This window comes from Neovison vison, chromosome 1 (genome assembly GCF_020171115.1).
Source record: "Neovison vison isolate M4711 chromosome 1, ASM_NN_V1, whole genome shotgun sequence".
In the NCBI taxonomy this organism is placed as follows: domain Eukaryota; kingdom Metazoa; phylum Chordata; class Mammalia; order Carnivora; family Mustelidae; genus Neogale; species Neogale vison.
This window is the reverse complement of record NC_058091.1, coordinates 181,741,608-181,757,412: the sequence shown is the minus strand read 5'-3', so window position 1 is coordinate 181,757,412 and position 15,805 is coordinate 181,741,608. Positions and strand designations below refer to the sequence as shown.

The 15,805-nt window shown below is 42.7% G+C and overlaps 1 protein-coding gene across 1 annotated transcript in view; it reads left to right on the top strand.

Annotated features, from left to right (window-relative positions):
• Positions 1 to 5,252, top strand: part of ALDH7A1 (aldehyde dehydrogenase 7 family member A1) — a 46,821-nt gene extending 41,569 nt beyond the window's left edge. The window contains exons 17-19 of the mRNA XM_044264075.1: positions 1,587 to 1,662; positions 3,051 to 3,107; positions 5,020 to 5,252. Coding sequence (XP_044120010.1) covers positions 1,587 to 1,662; positions 3,051 to 3,105 — 131 coding nt within the window. The 3' untranslated portion in view covers positions 3,106 to 3,107; positions 5,020 to 5,252. The remainder of the gene's footprint in view (positions 1 to 1,586; positions 1,663 to 3,050; positions 3,108 to 5,019) is intronic.
• Positions 5,253 to 15,805: the final 10,553 nt, after the last annotated feature.

The window sequence follows — 15,805 nt, the reverse complement described above, 5'->3', positions numbered from 1 at the left end:
GCTTAACTGACTGAGCCAGTGAGGCACCCTCCCCCACCTTTTTTTTAAAGTACTCTCTGTACCCAGTATGCGGCTTAAACTTAAAGTCCCGAGATGAGGAGTCACGTGCTCTATGGACTGAGCCAGCCAGGTGCCGCAATTATTCACTTTTTCTAATGACTAGAACTATTATTTGAATAATATCTTATCTCTTCAAGAATCATCTAATTTTGTTATCTTTTCCCTTCTATTTTTCATCTTTTTTTTAAAATATGGGCAATTTCCTCAGATTTTCACATATTTTAATTTTTATAAAAATATCTATCTATTTTAGAGAGTACATGTGTACTGGGTGAAGGGCAAAGGGAGAGGGGAGAGAGAATCTCAAGGAGACTCCCCGCTGAGCACAGAGCCCAACACAGGGCTCGATCTCAATACCTTGAGATCATGACCTGAGCCAAAAGTCAAGAGTTGGATGCTTAACTGGCAGATCTATCCAGGTGCCCATAGGATTTTATTTTTAAGTAATCTCTATCCCCAGTGTGGGTCTTGAACTCATAATCTTGAGATCAGGAATCAAACACTCCACCAACTGAGCCAGCTTGATACCTACTCAGATCTTTCTTTCTTTCTTTTTTTTTTTTTTTAAAAAGATTTTATTTGACAGGCAGAGATTACAAGTAGGCAGAGAGGCAGGCGGAGAGAGAGAGAGGAGGAGGCAGGCTCCCTGCTGAGCAGAGAACCCGATGCAGGGCTCGATCCCAGGACCCCAGGATCATGACCTGAGCCGAAGGCAGAGGCTTCAACCCACTGAGCCACCTAGGCGCCCCTCAGATCTTTCTTGTAGCTCTTTTGTTAAGTGTTTTCTCCTCTGCTGTTACTAAAAACACTACCAAGACTTATTTCTTGTGCTTTGATAGCACACTTGTACATAATACCCTTCTCTTATTTTATGGAATCATTACCTTCTTATGTTATAAGGACATTAATGTAACCTTTCAGAACATTGTAAAAGCTGTGTATAGTTATTATTGAAAATTATATATAGCTGAGCTTAAGTGTGAAATTATATTTTCACTGTCCCGAAATTTTTCATCTTAATATCTGGTCCAGTGGTAAGGTTGGTTTTCTTTTGCTTCTGGCAGATTTATTGCCTCTATATGCCTTTTGTGTGTCATCCCCCCCCCACTCCCCACCCCTGCCGCCTTAGTTCTTTTTTGCTGTTTATTTCGTCTCTTATCTTTCTTAATTTTTTTAAAAAGATTTTATTTATGTATTTGACAGAGAGAAATCACAAGTAGGCAGAGAGGCAGGCAGAGAAAGGGGGGGAAGCAGCCTCCCTGCTGATCAGGGAGCCTGATGGGGGGCTTGATCCCAGGACCCTGGGATCACGACCTGAGCTGAAAGCAGGGGCTTAACCCCCTGAGCCACCCAGGTGCCCCTCTTGTCCTTTTTTTATAGAGGAGGCCTATACTCTGAGCTAAATGTGAACTCATTGGTCTGCTAGCTCTAGTCTCCTTTTGGTATGTTTCTCTCCATGCTACCAAGTAGGTGCTCCACCCAGAAAAACTGCTCATGATTTGTGAACTTCTCGTGTATTTCTCTAGGAGGAGAAAAGCACACTGGAGGTGGCCGGGAGTCCGGTAGCGATGCCTGGAAACAGTACATGAGAAGATCCACTTGGTAAGAAAAGGCTTTGGGAGGGTGGGTTTGAGCTTTGCGCCATTGGAACGTGCTTTTCTGCTTTTCTACTGTATGCTCTTTCTTCGTACTGCTTCACTTCAGTTTGGTTTTGTAATGAAACGCAGCTGTCCCCTCCCAGGGCATCTGTCCTGTACTGTTACTTGTCTCCCTTGGTTGTCCCACCTCAGCTAGTGCCCAGGGCTCGACCGTGAAACCAACTCAGTTGTGGTTTCTGTCTGGAGACACCAGAAGAGCAGGACATTGGAGGGTCAGCCAGTAGGAGAAAGTGGGAGAAGCTGTACTTGGGGTTTTCTCCTTGGGTATGGCCACCCCCCCTATAGGTGGTAGGGGCAGCAGCAGAGGGGAAGTGTGCAGGGCCCTTGCAGGCCAGAGTAGTGAGCATGGCGTTTGACGGTGCCTTAGCTTGTTTACTCAGCACACACTGGTGGCTGGTGCCGGAGACTGCTTCAGGGAGGATTTTACTAGGAGTTGGTTCTTCTACTTGTATGCTATTTTTTATTTTTTTATATGTTTTTTAAAAACTTACTTTGGGGGGCAGAGGGTACACGAGCTGGGGGAGGAGCAGAGGGAGAAGGAGAGAGAGAGACTCTAGCAGACTCCAGCTGAGCACAGAGCCCAGTGTGGGGCTGGATCTCATGACCCCAAGATCCCAACCTGAGCCGAAATCAAGAGTTGGACACTTGACCAACTGAGCCACCCAAGTGCCCTGCTTTTATGCTGTTTTTTCTTTCCCTTAGATAGAAATGATTTTACCAAGTGTATTAAAACAATATGTGGGTCAGGCCCATGTGATGTTACAGAGCAAAGGTTGAGGATCCCAGGATGCTCATTTTGGTCTCATTGCTTCTCACTAGCCCTCTAACCTCAGGTGGATTCTCAGCCTTAGTCCCTTAGAGCTTCAGTGACTTGATGTCTGTCTAGAAATTCTGAGGAGCTTTCGGCTGTGCTTTAAGTCTCAGACATACGCACCCTCTCCTGGTTCCAGTGCTTTGTTGTGGGTTTTGTTTGTTTCCTGGTACCTGTTCTTCAAAGTCAGTTACGTTCTTTTACTTTCGTTGCACACCTGAGATTTAGAGTGGATCCCCATATTGTGCCCCAAAGACCATGACTAACGTATTTGAAAGGTGTTTTTCCGGATTCTCTTCTCTCCTTTGTCTTTTCTCTCTCCTGAAACTGGATCTGTACTAACCTTGTTTTGTATCTTAACTTTTTTTTCTTTACCAACTTGTATCTTGGGACATTGCACCTTGTTATATACACAGATGTGTATATAACAGGTATGTGTATATAATAGATTTTCTTAATGACATTAAATATTCTATATTATGTATATATTGCCCTTCATTCAATTTTTTTTTTCCTTCTAGTACCATCAACTACAGTAAGGACCTTCCTCTGGCTCAAGGAATCAAGTTTCAGTAAAGGTGACAGTAAATTGGTATTACTTCAGATCATATAAGTATTCTTGGACCTCTTTCTTCTGAAGAAGATGAAGGAAGTTAAGATTTGTCCTGAATAAATGCATCATTTTGATTATGACGGTGGCTAGTCTCTTAACCCTAGGCACCACTTAAATCAAGAGACTTAATTTTTAAAAAAATAAAACTAAATTGTCATGATATAGCCATATTTAATAAAAGGTAGGATGAATTTTTTACTAGTAGTTGATGAGCTCCTGAATTTTTTATTACAGTTTTTTTTAAAAAAAGGAGTAGATGCAATAGGAGGAAATTGGAAAAACACAGAATAGAAAAGGGAAGAAAATAGAAGTCTCGGTAGATGCAGGAACATCTGAGTGTGAGTAGAGATTGCTTTAGTGAGTATTGACTGACATTAGCCTCTAATGCGTGTTTGCAGGGAGTATGTTTGTGTTCCTTGCCTGTAGATTAGCACAGAACAGCATCGATATGGTATGACTTGCTGTGTTTGAAATGACTAAGGGTGTTCATCACCATTATGGCTTCTCTTGCTCGTACTGGCTTTGTGTCACCACAAAAAAGATACAGCACGGTGGACATAGGTTTTGCACCTGCCTGTGTTTATGGAGAGTATCATCTGGGTTTCTTATACAATCTTAGGGCATTTTCTTTATAACTATTATATTTGTGTGGTTGCCCTTGGATTTTTTCTGGGAGAATGACCACTATGTATGTGGCAGTGTGTGGTTTTTGTGAAAGGAGGAAAGGAAGTTCTCATGTAGAACTTGCAAAGCAGAATCTGCTTCCTTCTCTTGGGAAACTGAGCCCTTTGGAGTGGTTCATTTCAGCCCAAGGTTGCCTCTTGAGCCCACATTGGCTCTTGAAGGTCTCCTGTCTTCCTGGCCATCTATACTGCCCGGCTGGGTTAGACCTGGGCAGAAACCTTCCAAGAAGATTGTATTTGTAGGTAATCGGATGCATTAGGATGTATGGAGAGATTTGGACAACTGGTAAAGACTGGGTTGAGTTATGACAAAGAAGTAAGCAAATGAAAAAAATGAAGCAATTGAAAATTTATCACGGTGAGAAAGGTATTCATATTGTGTCCTGGAAGTAAGAAATAGTAACAAAGGTTGATGGAGGTAGGGAGGTAAATTCTGGAAGAAGCATTGTCTCAGAAGGGCAAGTGGGAGGTCAGGTGTGGAGATAGGAGGGATGGCTGTTTATCAGAACATATCTTAGAGAACTGTTTGATTCTTCAAGTCAAGAAAATATATAACTTTGATAAAAATTAAAACCCACAAAAAAAAAAATGATGTTGGAGAACGAGGTGCTTGGAATCATTCATTTCCAGACCTTCTTTCCTCCATCCCCTTGCCCAGAGCACACACACACACTTGTATGTACTCTCTGTTGTACACACACTTGTGCTCTCTATTGACCTAGGTGACCTTGAAACATCTCATGAAATGATCCTACTGAAGACCAAGTTTTCTCCATTTTTTAAAGTCTATCATAGGCTGGATTATGCCATATTGCGATATCTTTCCTTTTAAAATAAGTGGTTCCTTAAGAAGATCATGGAATTTGCACATTAACTTTAAAAATCTTGCTATGGCTTTGTTTTGCCCCCCTCCCTTTTTTTACGTTTCATTGTTTAAGTATTTTAGCCCTGTCTTAGGGACTATAGTCCTATCTGAAGAAAGTAAAGCACCATTTAAAACACTTTGAGGAATCACATACTGATAGGCCATTATTACTTTGTGAAATTGTTCAAGGTGATTTTTGATTGAAATATTTTCTTAAATCCTTGGTTTCCCCAGCATATTATTTTTAAACAAATGTTTTAAGATATAAGCTATATCACTGTGTTTGTTTTAACTTAAAGTTTTTTACATTTATAATTTCTTTCTTTTAGGTTCTTAAGGAGGCTCTCCATCCTCCTGTGTATCTGGTAAAGTCATGATACGGTGGCCAATTTTCTAGCATGCTGGGGTGACTGGTAGATCTAGTCTTAACATACAGAAATTGAGTAAAACTGATTGATTGCCTTTTTTTTTTTTGAGACTAATTCATAATTTTTCTACATGTTTCTAATAATTATGAGGACCTATTTTTGTCAAAATGCTTATTAAAAAAATTTGCGCTACAGTTGTCCCTCTCTGTTCTTTTTTAGTGAATCAAAAAATAAACATTGCTTATTAGTATTTTTTTTTTTAAAGATTTTATTTATTTATTTGAGAGAGAGACCGTGAGAGAGAGCACGAGTGAGGAGAAGGTCAGAGGGAGAAGCAGACTCCCCGTGGAGCTGGGAGCCCGATGCGGGACTCGATCCCAGGACTCCAGGATCATGACCTGAGCTGAAGGCAGTCGTCCAACCAACTGAGCCACCCTGGCGCCCCGCTTATTAGTATTTTTAACCAAGGAAGTTGAAATGTACATTTGTGTGTAGTGTTAGGGTTGTGTATTTTAAGGCGCTAGGGACCCTGTACTGCTTCTTGTGATCACTGTTTCCGTCGAGCCCCTCCTGACTGCTTGCATCTGGTACTGTAGCCATACTGCCATTTCCCAGCCCCCGTTGGGAGCTGTGGTCAGCATGCCAGCTTCACCGCTACAGTGAATCTTAAGTGTCTTGGCATCTTCCTGTACTTCTGCAGTCTCTGGAGAGAGCATCCCAGTGACTGACCCCAGGATCCTGACTCTTGGAGTTCCATAGGCAGGCATTGGAATGCTTGATTGTCCTGGCCTCCATTTTGGGAGGCAAGCACTCATGATGAAGACCTCACACAATAGAGATGAGGCAGTTTTCTCAAAGCAAATAGGGATGCTGTTACTTTTTCCACTTCTCTCTTCAATGCTGTGCAACTACATAATATTCTTAATGGCATACTTTGTCCCTGGTAATGCTGAAGGGACTGAGGAGTCCGTGTGCTTGCTCTTCACCCCTTCCCCAGCACTTCAGATCTTTTCTCCTCTTGGCTTTGCTGTAATTTTATTTATCTGCCTATTTGCTGTAGACCTTTGCACTGGTAACTGTTCGCAATTTCTATCCTTTTCACACTTCTCTTGTCTTGCACTTAACTGCTCATGTTTGGTTTTCTCCTAGGTGTTTGTTGGCCTTAAAAGTTTTTAAGGGCTTGTATGAAGACATTAGGTGCCACAGCATTTGAGCCCCAGAAAGTGTTGATACGTTCTGATGTACTGAAGTTTTGGAGTTCTCACGCAATCAAATCTGTTGAATTTTTAAAAATCATTTTAGGTAGTCTGTGTACCCAAGGTGGGGCTCAAACTTCCTAACTCCAAGAACAAGAGATATACTCTACTGACTGAGCCAGCTAGATGCCCCAAATCTCTTGATCTTTTTCCTCCTTAAGTTTAGAAAGTTAGGTTATCAATTTTTCCTCTGCTTTTTTTTTGTTTGTTAAGTGTATTTTATTTATTTTATTTTTTTTTAAGATTATTTATTTATTTAACAGAAAGAAATCACAAGTAGGCGGAGAGGCAGGCAGAGAGAGAGAGAAGCAGGCTCTCCGATGAGCAGAGAGCCTGATGCGGGACTCGATCCCAGGACCCTGAGATCATGACCTGAGCTGAAGGCAGTGGCTTAACCCACTGAGCCACCCAGGCGCCCCCAAGTTAAGTGTATTTTAAATACTTATACACAGTTAAAAATACAATGAGCCTAGAATGCTGAAAACACTGTTCCCTCCTCTTTTCCCCCCACTCTTGACTGGAACGACCATCCTCACCTTTTTTGCTGTTGCTCATTCCTAAGTAATAAGCTCCTACTGTGGTTTTTCAGCAAATCAGTTCAGATATTAAATGCAGAGTTCTCAGTGCAGTAGGTGAGGATTAACTTTTTTATTAGCATTTCCCCAGACATAAAGCCGCTTTCCCTGCATTCCTCTCATCTCTTCATACATACTGTGTATGTGAAGTCTGTAGTCATAGTCTGTAGTCATGACTTAATTACGACTGTGCAAAAGGCAACAAATCATGCCTGCTTTCTTATCTTGTCTTTTTCCTGGAGTTTGTAATTGCGCTTGTTGCTTAATGTGCTCTGCATCTGTTTTTTTTGTTTCGTTTTGTTTTTCTAATTGTGTTAAACTACGGCATAACCATTTTTGAAGTGTGCAGCTCAGTGGCATTTGGTACATTCACTCATTGGTGCAGCAGTCACCACTGACTGGTTCCAGAACATTTTTATCATCCCCAGAGGGAACCCCATAACCTATTGACCAGTACTCTCCCCTTTTCACCCTATTCTCCAGTCCCTTTTGTCAACCAGTCTGCTTTTGTCTCAGGGTTTGCCTATTCTGGATATTTCATAAAAATAGACCATTACTAATTATTTCAAAATGCCTGGATTCTGTCACATGCCTATTAATATTTTCCAGTTACTCAGGAAGCTGTTTTTATTCTTCCTGGGATCCCCTGTCCCAGTGCTCTTTGTTCTCTGCTTCAGTGAGATGGGCTGCTCCTGGTTAGCATACAAATGACATCTGCAGATTTCCCTTTCCTTTGCTGCTCTTCTGCATTAGAGACTCTCGATCTTCCTGGCTCCCATGTATTTTGTCCTATAGCTTTATACTCTAGTCATGCTGGAGCACATCCTGTGGAAACTTCCCAACTGGTAATTTCAGAGATAGTTTTTTGTTTTGTTTTGTTTTGTTTTTATTTTTAGAGAAGAGAATTTTTTTTTAAGATTTTATTTATTTATTTGACACAGAGAGAGATCACAAGTAGGTAGGGGAGCAGGCTCCCTGCTGAGCACAGATTTTCCCCATGCGGGGCTTGTTCCCAGGACCCTGAGACCATGACCTGAGTCCAAGAGGCTTTACCCACTGAGCCACCCAAGTGCCCCAAGAGAAGGTTTTTTTTTTTTTTTTTTTTTTTTAACATTTTTATTTATTTGAGAGAGAGCAGAGAGCATGAGTGGGAGTGGAAGGAGAAGGAGAAGCAGAAGCAGACTCCCCACTGAGCAGGGAGCCCAATGCCGGGCTTAATTCCAGGACCTGGGATCATGACCTGAGCCAAAGGCAGAGGCTTAACCCACTGAGCCAGCCAGGGGTCTCTTGGAGGCAGTTTTTGCAGAATCTTGGGAAGGGCATTCCCCATGTTGAATGGAAGGTTCAGTCTAGTGTTCTGGGTTAAAAATACAGAGACTTTTTTTCCCCACCCATTGGAAAAGGCCCATAAATGTTTTTGTGGGATTGGCCTATCGGTGTTTAATCCATTTGGCCTTAGGGTGTATGTTATGACTTGATCTAAATTGATTTCCCCTTCAGATATTTAGTACTCACCCCAGATTTCATGAATGAATTTCCCTTTCCTCACTCTTGCCTTTTATAATATGATACATCTAATTCCTGTGGTCTTTATCTAATTTTAGAGAAGGAGAGAGTGGAAGGAGGGGCAAAGGGAGAGAATCTCAAGCAGGCCCCAGAGCCCACCCAGCGCAGAGACCAATGTCTGGCTTGATCTCTACCCTGAGATCGTGCATGACCTGAGTTGAAATCAAGAGTTGGTTGCTTAATTGACTGAGCCATCCAGGTGCCCAATTCTTCCTGTGGCCAGGCCTTTAAATTTCTGTTATTAAAGGTTTTTTTTTTTGTTTATTTGTAGAGTCCCATACAGATAACTTGTGTGACCTTCAGCAAGCAGCTAACCTATTTGAACTTAATTTTCTTAACTATAATCTGGGGTCTGCCAGTTTGGCTGCTTTGTTATAAGCTGTAAAATAAACCATTTTGCCTTTAGCAAAAATTAGAAAGGACGGTGGTCACACTCACTTTGCTCCTGCAGATTCATTTTCCAACATTGTCCTGGCAGTGTGTCTCTCAGGGCTGACCTCTGGACTCCTTCACCTGGGCTTTCTTTGTGTTCTGGTTTTTGATTGTTTGGCCAGTGGTAGAAAATCAAAGCTTAGAGGTCAGAGTATCCATTTCCCCACTCTCTGTCAGCCTTTGATAGTTACTCTCAGTGGTTTTAGTCCTATTTCTGTGACTATAGACCTTGTCGTGTCCCCTCTGCTGTGATGACACAGGATTCTGGCAACACCGTACCTATTTCTTGCCCTTCGTTCTCCAGGTGCAAGTGGCATTGTGTTGGTGCTTCCTGGGTTTGTCACCTTCCTCAATTCCTTATTCCCCAGACATAACTGGGAAGCAGATAATAATGAACTGTCTTGTCATTCTGCCAGAATGAATGAACCTCAACTGTTTGGGGGCCTTTTATTTCCTTTACTATTACTATTTTCCTTTACTTAAAAATTAAAATCTTGGGGCGCCTGGGTGGCTCAGTGGGTTAAGACTCTGCCTTTGGCTCAAGTCATGATCTCAGGGCCCTGGGATCGAGCCCCACATCGGGCTCTTGGCTCAACAGGGAGCCTGCTTCCCCCTCTCTCTTTGCTTGCCTCTCTGCCTACTGGTAATCTCTGTCTGTCAAATAAATAAATAAGATCTTTAAAAAAAATAAAATATTGAAGCAGCATGTGTTTGGGCTGGCGTGGATCCTTTGCCTGTCAGGTATGTGATCTGCTCGTTGTTTTGAGGAAGAGCATAATCACTGTGTTAATCGAATGCTGAAATCAAGGAAGCATAATTCCCAGAATTTGGAAATAATGATATTATCTTGTAATGAAATGTGGGTGATGGTCTGCTAAAATAATATGTTCTACTCAACAGGGCGGTAATAATTCCTGCCATAATTTTTAAGGAAAAAAAAGAAGTAACACTGCCTGGCACATGGTGAGGGCTCCGTAGATGTTGACCACTGTTATTAGAGTGTTTTCCATATTTTCCTAAAAGAAACGTAGAAGGATATTTCATGTTTTTGAAAAGGGATGTTCTGGGGGGCTTTTCGTTGGAACTAAATTTATCAATAAAATAGAGAACAACTTCATAGCACTCAGATTTTATTGATTTTTTTAAAAGATTTTATTTATTTATTTGACAGAGATCACAAGTAGGCAGAGAGGCAGGCAGAGAGAGAGGAGGAAGCAGGCTCCCTGCTGAGCAGAGAGCCCGATGTAGGACTCCATCCCAGGACCCTGAGATCATAACCTGAGCCGAAGGCAGAGGCTTTAACCCACTGAGCCACCCAGGTGATCTTGTTATGTATATATTTGTTCAAATATTTATGACTCCTCACAAAATTTTGCAATGCATTTCATCTGTCTTTTAAGTTTATTCCTGTGTATATATATATATATATATATATTTTTTTTTTTTTTTAAGATTTATTTATTTATTTATTTGACAGACAGAGATCACAAGTAGGCAGAGAGGGAGGCAGAGAGAGAGGAGGAAACAGGCTCCCTATTGAGCAGAGGAGCCCAATGCAGGACTCGATCCTAGGACCCTGGGACCATGACCTGAGCCGAAGGCAGAGGCTTTAGCCCACTGGGCCACCCAGGAGCCCCGCCTGTGTATTTTAAGATTCCAGTTGTAGGTGAGAGTTCCCTTTCCATATGTGTAAGTTATTACATAGAATTGACTTTCTAAGGTGGATTAGGTTTGAAAATGGAAACATGGGGGCACCTGGGTGGCTCAGGCCATTAAGGGTCTGCCTTCAGCTCAGGTTGATCCCAGGGTTCTGGGATCGAGCCCCACATGGGGCTTCCTGCTCAGTGGCAGTTGGCTGCTCCCTCTCTCTGTCTTCTTCCCCTGCTTGTGCATGCGCGCTCTCTCTCTCTGTGTTAGATAAATTAAGTCTTTATTTAAAAAAAATGGAAACACAGATCCTGTCAGTACTTTACATTTGCTCTTGGCTGGTGAAGGTCTTTTAGCCCCTAACTCCAGAGTTGGGGAGGTTTGACCAGGATTCATACTATGGAGTTGTCTTTACGGTGTTGAGCTGTAGGTGGCGCTGCTGCTCAGAGCAAATGCCCTAGTTTGGCAGGGAAGGAAGTTGTGTTGACTGTCGTAGCCAGGAGTCACCATGTGAAAAGGTTTTGTATTCTGAAGACGGATGTGCTAAGCACCATGCCCTGCTTGTATGAAATGCTTTACATTCCAGCACCATTGGTAACCCCCATTTCCTACCTCTGGTCGGCTAATGACACATCACCTGAGCTTCCGTGGGTGATTGACTTTGGGTAAAATCTGAGCACTGGAATGTCAGTGAAAAAATAGTATTTGGGCCGTAATTGCACAGGAGTTATCTTTTGTTTTAAGTTAAGAAACATTATTAAGTTTCATTTTCCATCTACTCCCCGCCTGTCCCTAGTGGAGCCTATGTGTGAGGTTATTCCAGTTTGAACTACTCCAGAGGACATTTTATTTCTTTTACTTACACTTTTATGAACTTTTATGATACTTACTATGTTCCAGGCACTTTTCAAAGCACTTAACAAATGGAAACCCGTTTAATTCTCATAACAAGTTATGAAATAGGTACTCTGATAATCCACATTTTATTAACGTGGAAATGGAGGAACGGGGGTGAGTAACTTTTCCCCAAGTCTACCAGCTGATAAATGGTGGGGGTGAAATTTGAACCCAGGCAGTCTGGCTCCAGAGTTAGTAGTGCTGTAGTAACGAGTCATCTAAAATTAATGCTCTCCTTCCTTGCCTACCTCTTTTTAATCGCTGTCCCTTCATTTTTTCTTCTATGATTTTATTTATTTTTTATTTTGATATTTTCACAAACTTCAGAATTGGAGTACAATACAAAGAACTTCTTTCTCCTTCACTATTTGAGACAATGTAGTTGACCCCTCCCATCACCCCAAATCCTTGAGTGTATATTTTTTACAAATGACATTTTCCTATGTAACTGTTACACACCATCAAAATCAGGGAACTACTGATACATTACATCTTGTTCTCAGATACTGTTCTACTTTAGCCCCTTGTATCAGTAATCTCCTTTATACCCAAAAGGAACTGTGTTATTCTATCTACTTTTTCTTTGGTTGTTTTTTTTTTTTTTGCTTTTATAACCATGACACTTTTTTTTTTTAAATAAGATTTTATTTATTTCTTTGGCAGAGACAGATCACAAGTAGGCAGAGAGGCAGGCAGAGAGAGAGGAGGAAGCAGGCTCCCCGCTGAGCAGAGAGCCCAATGTGGGGCTCGATCCCAGGACCCTGGGATCGTGACCTGAGCCGAATGCAGAGGCTTAACCCACTGAGCCACCCAGGCACTCCAACACTTTTTTTTTTTTTTAAGATTTTATTAATTTGAGAGGAAGAGCACAGAAGGAGAAGCAGATTCCCACTGAGCAGAGAGCCCCCACAGGGGGCTCAATTGTGGGACCCTGAGATGATGACTGGAGCTGAAGATAGGCACTTGACTGACTGAGCCACCCAGCCATCCCAACCATGATGCTTTAGAAATTACAACTTACTTGGTAGAATGCCCCTGAACTTGGTGTTTGCTCATGAGAATATTTGGGCTTAAGGTTTGTGTTGTAAGGGGCGCCTAGGTGGCTCAGTGGGTTACGCATCTGCTTTGGCTCAGATCATGATCTCGGGGTCCTGGAATTAAGCCCCACATTGGGCTCCCTGCTTAGCAGGGTGTCTGCTTCTCCCTCTGCCTCTCCCCCTGCTCATGTACTCTCTCTTGCACACAAGTAAATAAAATATACAAAAAAACTGGTAGAGCAATACAATCACAGAAGTGATGCTGTGTTTGCCTCACTGCATCTTTTTTTTTTTAATTACTTTTATTAACATGTAATGTATTATTTGCCGCAGGGTTACAGGTCTGTGAATCGTCAGGTTTAACACATTTTACAGCACTCACCATATAACATAGCTTCCCCAGTGTCCATAACCCAGCCACCCTCTCCATACCCTCCTCGCCCCAGCAACCCTCTGTTCGTTTTGTGAGATAAGAGTCTCTACGGTTTGTCTCCCTCCCAATCTCATCTTACTTCATTTTTTTCCTTCCCTACCCCCCACAACCCGCTGCCCTGCTTCTCAAATTGCTGATATCAGGGAGATCATATGATAATTGTCTTTCTCTGATTGACTTATTTTGCTTAACATAATACCCTCTAGTTCATCCACGCCATTGCAAATGGCAAGATTTCATTTCTTTTGATGGCTGCATAGTATTCCATTGTGTATATATACCACATCTTCTTTATCCATTCATCTGTTGATGGACATCTAGGTTCTTTCCATAATTTGGCTATTGTGGACATTGCTGCTGTAAACATTTGGGTGCACGTGCCCTTTCGGATTACTACATTTGTATCTTGGGGTAATACACAGTAGTGGCCTCATTGCATCTTAATAGGTGGGGTGTGGTTGCCATCTGTTTGTTACAGAGGATGTCCATGTAGCTCTCACAGGGTGTTGTCTGCTGGCATTCTCCATTGTAAAACAATTCTTTTATCCTTTGTACATGAATGTCTTTCGTGGGGAGGTACTTTGAAACTATGTACGTGGCCTGTTTTTCCCTCAGATTTTATGTTTATTTACTTACATTTGTATGTTTTTATGTTTTCCTCTTTTAGCCAATAAGTTACATGCTCAGAATAAATTTTGATACCTGATTTGGCTAGCAGGATACCCGTGAAACTAGCTTCTGTGTTCTCTTGATGTGTTCTCATTCTTCTTCAGTCCCTGCTTTCCTTTTTGAAGCAAGATGTTCTGGGTGGTTCTTGTAGTTACCTGCCCCAGCCCTGGAATCAGCCATTTTCTCAAGCCATTTAGTCAAGAAACCTATTTAGAAGCCAAGACGTATCAACATGAAGATTTCAGTGCTGTCAGGTCCTCACAGTGGACAGAGTTGGGAAGTACATGGACGTACAACCTTTCTACATCTGGACAACCATGGGGTCACATCAGAACTTCACAAACCAGTCCAACATCACAGTGCTTGTTCAGTTTTCGCCCTTCCAGGATTTGCTGCTTCTGTCTCTAATAGTTAGAAACCTGCTTCCTAGGACCCTCGATCCTTGTTCTGGTTGATTTCACCAACCCCCTCTTCCCCCAAGGACACCCTGCTCACCTCACCCTGCTTCTCAGGGCACTGGACTTGCCCTCACCATGGACATCTTCCTCACCCAGCTCAGCCCGAGACACCTACCCACAGCTACTTCGTACATGAGGACATCCTTCTTACCCACTGAATGGCTTTAGGATTGCACTGTTGAGGAAGAGAGACAAAGAGGACCTGACCTCCTCTTAAATGTGCAGTTTCGAGTCTAATTCCGAATGGTATTTAGGTGCCCCCCACCCTGCCTGACTGCCAGGGAACAGAAATGCCTGGGGCTTCAACTGGACGACCAGGGAAGTAAGCTCTGGAAGCGGAAGGTCCATGTCTAGGGATAGCTCTGTTTCTAGTGGGGTGAAGGCTCTGAGGAATCTCCTTATCTGTCTGGCCCTAACTCTTTCGTATGAAGTGAATAGGCTGGAAAGTAGTGCCTTGTGAGCCAGAATTGGCCCGGTGCCTCTTTTGTTTGGAATTTAGCTTTTATAAAACTCAAAATTTTTTGAAAGCATAGGTGGTGTACTCTAATTCACCGCGGTTGGCCACAACCATGATCTTACCCAGTTTCATACATTTTCTTCCCACCCAGGGACTCCCAGTGGCTTTATTCTTTCAGCTCTGATGAATTAGGCATACTTCAAAAAGCCCTTGGCTAAGCACAGGTTTTCCACCAAGAGTGAGAAGTTTATCTGGAGTTAAGTTAGGACCCTGGCATTATTAAGGATGTTATTTTAACTGCTTGAGCAGAGACTACCGAGAGGAAAGGCTAAACAGAATAGTTTTCTCTGATTTAAGAATTCAGGTGTGAATAGTCCAGGGTAGGTCAGTGACCCACAGGGTCCAGGCCTTAGGCTTCTTTGTTGTTCCACGTAGTGAAAGGTGGGTCATTGCCACCTCACATTTCAGCTCGTTAGGGCAAGGAAGGCGCTCTTCCGTTGAAGCCTGTGACCCAGACACTGCACATGTCCTCTCCGCTCACATTACAGAAGTAGAACTTAATCACACAGCAGACACAACCAATGAGAGGTTGAGAAGCCTTTAATTCCTTTGTTTTTCCCCTTAAAGTAATCACTATGCTTTAACTCACCACCCTGAGATCAAAGGTTGCACGCTCTACGGACTCAGACAGCCAGGCGCCCCCAGACCTTTATTCTTGGGACCCAGATAGCCCGTCAAAACGTGGGTATGGCATTATGTTGAGAGGACAGAAGGGATATTGGAAAATTACGCCTTCCAACTCCGTGTTTATTAAAAGACTCCCTTCTGCTTACTGTCTGGAATATTCTCTGTCACATGTCATTTTGCTGCTTTATGTGGATACCCTGCCAATTAAGAATGCATTTAGATTCTGTCTTCATCCCTGAGGGCTTCCCATCCTTTATCCTTTAGTAGGAAGTGGAGGGGGTGAGCTTCCCAAAGCAGCTGATAAGGGAACTTTTGAAGTTGGTTAGGAAAGAGCAGAAGGTGGAACAGAGAAGCCTGGACAAGTCGGACACTGGGACCAGGGTTGGCAGAGGTGGGTGGGAAACCCTGTGGGGACACCAGGCTGAAGAGAAAGAGCAAACCCTGGGAGAAGGTGGTGCTGGTGAAAGAGGAGTAGGAAATAGAAGGGAACCCAGGAACCAGGACAGGAGCTTCCACTAGTGTGGCCTCTTTGCTCCCATTTCCTGCTCTGGGGCTCCGTGGTTTCATAATCTGTCACAATGAGGCTTTCAGAAGGGCTAGAGTTGATTCCACATCTCTTCTAGGACTCACTGT